This window comes from Wyeomyia smithii, chromosome 2, assembly GCF_029784165.1.
Source record: "Wyeomyia smithii strain HCP4-BCI-WySm-NY-G18 chromosome 2, ASM2978416v1, whole genome shotgun sequence".
NCBI classification, from domain to species: Eukaryota; Metazoa; Arthropoda; class Insecta; order Diptera; family Culicidae; genus Wyeomyia; species Wyeomyia smithii.
In genome coordinates this window covers 143,984,167-143,993,766 of record NC_073695.1, presented here as the reverse complement: position 1 = coordinate 143,993,766, position 9,600 = coordinate 143,984,167, and the positions used below count along the sequence as shown (strand labels likewise).

The 9,600-nt window shown below is 37.0% G+C and overlaps 1 protein-coding gene across 1 annotated transcript; it reads right to left on the bottom strand.

Annotated features, from left to right (window-relative positions):
- Positions 1-6,549: 6,549 nt before the first annotated feature.
- On the bottom strand, positions 6,550-7,889 carry LOC129720052 (uncharacterized). The gene is made up of 2 exons (XM_055671464.1): positions 6,743-7,889; positions 6,550-6,682 (listed from the first exon to the last, which is right to left on the bottom strand). The coding sequence occupies exon 1, from the start codon at positions 7,571-7,573 to the stop codon at positions 6,761-6,763; it is 813 nt and encodes a 270-aa protein (XP_055527439.1). The 5' UTR covers positions 7,574-7,889; the 3' UTR covers positions 6,550-6,682; positions 6,743-6,760.
- Between the last annotated feature and the right edge of the window lie 1,711 nt (positions 7,890-9,600).

Sequence of the window (9,600 nt, the reverse complement as noted above, 5' to 3'; positions counted from 1 at the left end):
AAAATACAAGAACTTTTTATTTGAGGAAGTGCCGGCTAATGTAAATGACCTGCTACAGATGCTGCCCACTACTACAAAAAGGCAGTTTTTTACAGGAGGAAGTGCTGGCCCTGCCCCTATCGCTGCTGTTGCTTTCCGCTGCCACTGCTTAGTAAAAATTGTTGCAGTCGCTGTTTAGAACTAATATAAGCGGTTTCGACTGAGACAGGCTCTTATATAAGCCAAATAGTACATTTCAAATTACATGGTCTACAATGCTTGGGAAAGTAATCATATAACGACCAATCAGATCATTTGATATTTGCCTTCCAACAAGGATCGACTTATTTAAATAATATAGTTGCTTGTCAAATTTGGGCTTGACAACTTTAGGGGTTTGATTATGCGATAGCTTAATTTTTATGCAGATAATAAAAGCTGTTCGGGTGTTGTGCTTCTTTTTTCTTTCTTATTCTTAAGGGAAAGCCTGTTGAAGTGTTACTCCTTCCGAGTAACTTCTTCAATAGGCATAAAAACCCGTAATTTTATTCATATAATAATCATAATTACAGTAGCATCTCCCAGTGAGCAAGTAATGCTCTTTTAAGGAAGTATGCTTAGAACGTAACATTTTATAAAATAATTTTCACTGAATTTTCGAACACATATTAGTGATTATGATGGTTGTGATTATCGATGGGTTGAGGTGGTTGAGGTGCGATGGGCGGCGGGCGGCGGACGGACCTGGGCGAAGACGGAGAAAAATCAGAAAAAAAAGGCGTATCAGTGTGGTTATGTGAGGAATCGGCGAATTTGCTGTTTGATGAAACGTTTCATCTGATGTTTGAAGTTTTTGCGGCTTCTGGAGGTCTTAATTGCAGAAGGCTGGGCATTGTACATTTTACTGGCGGTGTAAGTGAACTTTCTTGTTCCCATTTGGGTTCTACATCTGGCTTGGGCTAGATTACCGACTTGTCGTGAGGCACGTTCAGAGTGGACTCTCCTTATTTGTATGTTGTGATGGGTAGCTGGCGATGATAGTAGTTCATGCATGTAAGTTACAATCTGCATCTCATGCATAGCTCTTATCGACAGGGGTCCGTATAAAGCGACTCAGTCGGAGATAAGAACGGTTTCCTGAACACTGCATGCAGGCGACGGTTTTGTATAACTTAAAGCTCTTTCAGTCGGGTTTTGTTGGCTTGGCCCCAAATCGCTACTAGATACTGCAGTCTAGAGTGGATCAGCGCGATGTATAACTTCACTAACCGTTCACTTGGAAAAAACGCAAAAATTTCACGCAGCAACCCACAAAATGAGCTTTAAGGCTTTGCTTTTAAGTTGGTTGATGTGAGCTAACCAGCTTAACGTTGAGTCCAGAGTAAGTCCCAAAAAGGTATACTCAGCCGCTTCCTCTATGGTTTCACCATGGATATCCAGAGTAGAGTGGGGTGGTATTTGTCGATACGGTGAGTGGAACAGCATGTATTTCGTTTTGCTTAAGTTCAACGAAAGCAAGTTGGCTTTGAAGTAGTCTTGTAGCAGGAGAAGATCATGCTTAATTTGTTCCTGCACTGCGTCGATTGATGATCCTTGATAAGACACAGACGTGTCGTCAGCAAAAAGACGAAGCTTCCCCATCAACGGCAGGTTGGACATATCGTTTATGAACAACAAGAATAGCACAGGCCCCAGATTACTGCCTTGTGGTACTCCAGTAGATATTGGACACAATTCACTTCGGTGTTCACCAATTGTAACATACTGTTTGCGATTACTGAGATAACTGCTCAATAAAGCATTTGCTGACCTTCGTATTCCAAGAAGTTTTAATTTTTGGACCAACAGTATATGGTCAATGGTATCGAAGGGCAGCAGGGTGCCTGCTATGTTTGCTATGTATAAATCTTCCACAAGATCGCAGGTGGCACTAAGTGTGCTAGAGCCTTCACGGAACCCGTACTGATGGGTATATAGCAATTTGTAGCGATGAATGTAATCGTTGATCCTTTTAACAAGCATTTTTTCAATAACTTTATCAAGCACGGATAGGCACGAGATTGGGCAGTAGTTGTTGAGGTCTTTCGGTTCACCATATTTGAAGATTGGGACCACACGAGCTGTTTTCAAAACTTCTGGATACTGTCCAGTGAGTATAATTTCATTAAAGACTTCTGTTAGTAACGGTGCGAATATGCTGCAGTGGTCTTTCACAAAGCTGGGAGGTAAGCTGTAAGGACCAGGAGACTTTTTGCGTTCTAGATTGTTTATCAGAATAATGGTTTCGTTGATAGTAGCTGGATATATGTACATCACGGTGCTCCCACAGACCGTTATTATAAAAAAAATGAACCAAAGAATCTGAGTACACGATTCAATTCGTTATGACGTCCAGAATCTCTGGTCAAAATTTCAAAATCATTGTACGGTACATTTTTGAGTAATGCCCTTTTGAAGGTCGTAAAGTACAAAAAAGTGATATAAAAACGACGAGATACTTATTGTAAAGCTCGTTTTCAACCACCATTTCATGAAATTACTTTTGAAATAGTTTCTACACATTCCAAGGGTTATATTTCAAGACATTAACAATTAGTGAAAAGATTTATTTGAAAATCTCACGGTGCATACTGGTCTAAACTCGAAAAATCGTGATCATCTAGATTTCACTGTGAAAAATTGAATTTATGTACTGAATGTCTTAGGCAAAACTGTTTCATAGAACAAGTCCTTACTTTTGGCATTTTTAGTTTTTCGATCAATCCACCTAACAGTTAGATAAAAAAAATATTTTTTCTAATTTTCAGTATACCAGATAGCTTCCTTCAGCAAAGTTGTGGAAAATTTCAAAAGATAAACAAACTATAGACAAAAAACTAATTTTGAGGAGAGATGTTCCACAAAAGAACTCTATTTTGTCGTGTCCAACGTACAGATAGGACATCGCAGTATTCAGCAATTCTTTTTCTTTTGAAATTTTTCACAACTTTGCTGAAGGAAGCTATCTGGTATATTGAAAATTAGAAAAAATATTTTTTTTATCTAACTGTTAGGTGGATTGATCGAAAAACTAAAAATACCAAAAGTAAGGCCTTGTTCTATGAAACAATTTTGCTGAAGACATTGAGTACATAAATTCAATTTTTCACAGTGAAATCTAGATGATCACGATTTTTCGAGTTTAGACCAGTGAGCACCGTGGGATTTTCAAATAAATCTTTTCACCAATCGTTAATGTCTTGAAATATAACCCTTGGAATGTGTAGAAACTATTTTGGAAGTTATTTCATAAAATGGTGGGTAAATACGTGCTTTACAATAAGTATTTCATCGTTGTCATATAACTTTTTTGTACTTTACGACCTTCAAAAGGGCATTACTCAAAAATGTACCATACGATGATTTTGAAATTTTGACCAGAGATTCTGGACGTCATAACGAATCGAATGGTGTACTCAGATTTTTTGGTGCATTTTATTTTATGATAACGGTCTGTGGGAGCACCGTGACATAGATGTTGATTGTGGGTTTGCAGTTTCTATTTGGTCGGCGTGCGACCAGATCGAACCAAGCGCCAAAAGTATTATTTCGAGTAATTGGGGTTCAAAGATTTACCACTTCGTTCATTTTCTGCAAGTTACTGCAGGAAATTTTTATTATAATATCATCATGACCTGTTCAAATGATTTAATTTTTTCATGAAAGATAGATTATTGATGTTCACAACCACTGCACAGTGGTCCAGATCGTCGATTTAGCGGTATTTAATTTTTTGTGCAAAAACAGCTGTTGTTAGGTTAATAGTATATCTGAAAGATATTTTGTGCTTCTTTTCAGAAAATAAAAATTAGGGTGGCTCTATTTTTATCGAAAATAGCAAAACTAACTTTTTGCTGATAAAGATACGGTTCTTTTTAGTTTGGAGAAGTTGTATATCCATTTATTCTTAACAACTTTGCCGAAGAAAGCTAGTCTCTATCTTGCATAGTTTTCACGGTATGATGAATTTAATATAGCAAGTTAGGGTGTCGCTGAAAAATCTAGTTTTTACGATGTAACTTTTTTATTTTTGATTCTATTAAAACTTGGTCTTCTAACAGTTTTTAGGTCTTTTTGAGGTGCATATTTTCTCTGAATACTGGAAAGCGCTATCTCATTCACAAGAAAAGTTATTAGGTTTTTCGCTTTCAAAATACACCCTTTTCAAATGTTTGTATCTACTTGAATAGCAAACACAAACTAAAACTATTGATTGCGTTTGAAAGGTCGTACTTTTCTGTATATAATATCTAAAATGTGGAGGGTGGATATTTTTCTATCTCAAATAAATCCAATTTGAACTTTGCGGTTTTGGTTGGATTTCTCGATACATGTCACATGCATGCTACTATTTTTTCAATTTTTTTGTATTTGATCGGTCTATATCACTAAACCCAAACTTAAGATCATACAAAATAAGGTTTTTTCAAACAGTTTTATGATTCATGGAAGCCTTTTTCATAAAAAACAGGCAACAGTATATCTTTATATATATTTTTTTTGTTCAAGTGATTTTAACCGAGGCGGTCATTCGTCCCTAATATCTTATATTCTACATGTGTTTTATCAGCAGAAGTATTGCATTATATGCAAGCTTTAACTCTGCTACGTTTACCAAAAATGGTTTTTTAAACACGAAACAAGCCAGGAAATTAGCAGAATCATCTCGGAAAATAAAAAACTTCACCCTACTTTTATCGACAACATTTAAGTTACATCGAAAATGGCTTTCTACATAAAGGAGACAAAAGTGGTGATTTATTTCACTAAAATAAATTCACAAGCTTTTTATATAAGGGGCCATCCACATACCACGTGGACAGCTTTGGGGGGGGGGGGGGGGAATGGCTAATGTCCACGGTCCATACAATTTTTTTAGAAGTTATATGGACAGTTGTCCACGGAGGGGGAGGGGGGAGTAAATATCGTTAAAAATCTGTCCACGTGGTATGTGGATGGCCCCTAAGTCATCGTTAAGGAAGAACATTAAAAAGCGATCGTGACGTTGACGATACTGAAAAATACAAATTTAGGATGTCACCCTCGCACGCCTACATTTTCTTCATACAACTCTTGGCGGAAGTAAGCTATCGTTTAACTATGGCTAAATCATTGTGGTGAGTAGCGACAACCTAGTTTATGAAGCACGAGAAATCGCCATTCGGAATGCGTTGAAAGCGAATTAGTGAACTTCTATATGATGGTTAGAATAACAGAATTTAGCTCGCAGATTTGTTAATATATATGAATTAGTATCAGAGATCACAAGCCTCAATGAAGAAATATTTAAGAGTTTCTACGTAATCCTAACGTTAATCAAAAAAAATGGGAGTATGAAACATATACTGAGAAAATCGAACATACGCTATGATGATGAACATATGTTTTTCTTATCCTCTTTGAAACTGTTAGATCTCGTTTTTTTTCACATTGTCGTAAAATTACATAGGTACTCTTCTATCAATTGGACTGTGCAACGACGAGGCACACGAAGCACGAAACAAATTCAAATTCAAACCGTTTACGCCAGAAGAAATCAGAAAACACATTGCATTTAGTGCTAGAGTACTGCACACCATGCTGAAAACACAACACAAACAGAACATAAAAATATACTGTTGAGCGTTGCAAACTTCTATGTAAACAGCTCTCATGAGTCATAAAATTATTAAAAAATACCTTATTTATTATGATCTTATGTTTGGGTTTAGTGATATAGACTGATCAAATACAAAAAAAAAAAATAGTAGCATTCATGTGACATATATCGAGAAATCCAACCAAAACCGCAAAGTTCAAATTGGATTTATTTGAGATAGGAAAATATCCACCCTCCAGATTTTTGATATTATATACAGAAAAGTACGATCTTTCAAACGCAGTCAATAGTTTTAGTTTGTGTTTGCTATTTAAGTAGATACAAACATTTTAAAAGGGCGTATTTTGAAAGTGAAAAACCTAATAACTTTTCTTGTGAATGAGATAGCGCTTTCCAGTATTTAGAGAAAATATGCACCTCAAAAAGACCTAAAAACTGTTAGAAGACCAAGTTTTAATAGAATCAAAAATAAAAAAGTTACATCGTAAAAACTAGATTTTTCAGCGACATCCTAACTTGCTATATTAAATTCATCATACCGTGAAAACTATGCAAGATAGAGACTAGCTTTCTTCGGCAAAGTTGTCAAGAATAAATGGATCTACAACTTCTCTAAACTTTCATTTTCTAAAAAGAAGCGCCTTTTTAAACACAAAATATCTTTCAGATATACTATAACCTATAACCTAACAACAGCTGTTTTTGCACAAAAAATTAAATACCGCTAAATCGACGATCAGGACCACTGTGCACTGGTGTTAGAAACTCAATTTTCAAAAAAAATGGCGCTTGGTTTGGTCTGGTCGCACGCCGACCATTTGATGAGTAACTCTGTTGCTTCCGATAGTAGCAGCTAGATTGCTCCCGATACTGCAGAAGTAGTTGTTGAAGGATGAACAAATTTATGCCCTATCAGTAATCTTCGTCTTACCGTTTTGAATTGTCGTGATTTGTCTGCGATCCTGTCCTTTTCCCAAAGCATTGTTCACAATTCTCCAAGTCTCTTTCTGACAACTGCCTGCTAAAAGATTTGCGAAACAGTTCCGTTTGCATTGCACCTTTTTCCTACGCAACAAAATTAACACATGCATCAATTGTTGACTCAAATGATCATCCGCGGTATACCTTTATAACTTTATAACTTTAGGTCCAATTGGTCCTGAGCACCTCCTGAAGCAGCTTCATTCCGTACGCAGTAAGCTCATCACGCAATATTACTTTACTTGTTGTTTGTTTGAGCGACGGATCGATTGTCGAAGATAACAGTTGACCGAATCTCTTTTTTTTTTCTGTGAACAATTCTTCTTTGAACCGCTCTTCGGAGAACGACACTTTAATAGGCGGTTGTTTGGTATCGTTCTTATTTTCGTTTATCAGGCGGTTCGCTTCTACAATAGTACCATCAGGCAATTGGCATCCGATAACAGCAGCAATATTGTAATTTAATTGACGTACTGATTTGTTACTTTTCATGGGAATTCCTAGAACGATAGCTTTTTTTGATGTTGTAGCTCTGTTTAGACGGTCCACTTCTAGTTCCAACAGATGAACTGTATCAGATGTTTCCACTTGCTTTTCGCGCAGCCCTTCGAAATTGTTCTTTAATTCAGACTTATCTTTCTTTAAATTTTTTACTTCACTCAGCAGGGAATCCAGTTTTCCCGACAGGAAATTTTGGAACTTTTCTATTTCACGTACAGTATTCTTCACAGCTTGCAGTTCTTCTCGTGTTCCTCGCACTTCAACTGAGACGTTTCGCAGCTTCTTTAGCACCTGGGACTCTGACTCTGCATTCCGAGTAAGTTGTAAATAAATGCTGCTGCATTCTGGAGAGCAGAAGTAAAGTTGGTTTTGCAATTTACGAACTACGCTTCCGATGAAGTTTTTGCACTTAAAATACTCACACTTGTGGCAATAGGCACACTCGATAACTTTCCGCGAATATTTTTCCTTCATCACGACATGTAGCACAGACCGAAGGTTGTTCAGTTTGTTTCGTCGCCATGTATTCAAAATATCATACAGCGAGCAGCACAACTAACAGAATATACAGCACAGACTTATAGTGACAAACTTGTTTTATGCAATCCACGTTTTAAAGACTTGTGTTGACCGAGATAACGTTGCAGCTGGTCGAACGCAACCACGTCTTGCCTTCGAGATTCGAGAAATCTTAGTGATTTATTCAATATTTCAAACACTTTTAGTATCTTACTGAAGGATTCGATGATTCAGTACATTTTGAGAAATGTAAATGAAGTCAAATTTACAACTGTTTCATCATCTGAAAGTGTAAATTAATTTATGAGAAAATTATAACTCTTCAATTAGGTATTGATTTTCATCGTGAAAAGGACAATTTGCTGTTTAACTCATTATTGGATAAGATGCTGATCACATCTTTGTGTTACCACTGACAGTGCGAATAAGGTATTCCTTGTGATAGATAACACAGTGAAAAGCTGTTACACTCAAAACTAGACGGCTCATGTATTTTGAACGCCAGTCAAAATGAGGCAACTTTTCATTGGATGCATTTACTATAGTATGCTGAGCTTTATAAAACGCTTCGACCATAATTTTCAAGACCCATATACATATATAGTACGTGGGTTCAATGATGGCAATTTCGGTCACGGGTTACTTTGAAACACGTTGTATTATGTCAAAGCCGACGTTTCAAGGATATATTTCCTCGTCCTCAGGGCAACTACGATTAACAGTTTACAATTTACATAGATTAGTCACACGAATTTAGTTATTACATACACAATTTACAAACAAAACAAACAAGTTCTCGTCAAAATATGGTGCATTGATGTTAAATTGCTGTTGGTTAACTACACTACACTGTGGATGTCAAATATGTTAAATATTTATTGGTTTGTGACTTTTCAAAATTTAAAAATGCAAACGGATGAGCTACACTTACACAGTATCTTCCAACACACATCACACACGATTAAAGCCGTCAGGAAATGTTGCGTCAAAACGGAGAGAAATAATATTGCAAGACAGAGATAGAGAGTGCTAGAGACTGTAGTAGTCTGCATCAACATGAGAGATCGCAGCGTGCCGGAGTAAGCGATGCTTAAGTTGTTCGTGTCCGTTCTATAATTTATTGCGGATCTGTCACATGCGATGTAACACATTTCTGACACCTGTAATGCTTGAATCCTGTCTTTCGAAGTAAAAATTCTAGTGTTGGCTATATTGTAACTGTGATTCTCTTCTATCGCATGCTTCATCAACGCCGTCTTTTTAAACTCATCTTCCCTTCCCTCCCTTTCAGTGCTAGAATCTCTATAATGTTCGTAGCGTTTCATGAGAGAGCGGTGCGCGGCAAGACGGTTCTTCAGTTGCTGTGTAGTCATACCAATGTATGAGCCATCGCAGTCTGCACACGGGATACGGTATATTACGTTTTTTTTTTGAAAGATGCGAAGAAGAGTCTTTGAGTTTCGTGAAAAGTAGTCTGTTGGTTTTGTCGCATTTGAAACTCAGACTGATATTTTCATGGTTTTTTTTCTGATCTTGTAATGACTACATTACTTGATGATGTGCTTGCGAAGATCGATGTACACATTTCATGTATTAAAAAATACGTCGACGATTTGTTCACTGCTCTCCCAGCGGACAAGATTGAATATGTGAGGAACGCTCTCAACGGGTTCGACTCACATATACAATTCACATATGAGGTAGAAAATAACAACCGATTACCGTATTTAGATATGGTTCTTATTAGAACCAACGAACAAAAAATCGTGACGGAATGGTATAAGAAACCTGTCGCTTCCGGGAGAATTCTTAATTTTCTCTCGATGCACCCGCTGGCACAGAAATTGAATACGGCAACCGGTTTTATTGGGAGAGTGTTTCGATTATCGACGAACAAATCGCTCATGGAAAATAATCAGATAGTGCGCGAGCACTTGCTTACCAACAACTATCCGAGCTCACTGATAAATCGGTTAATCAAC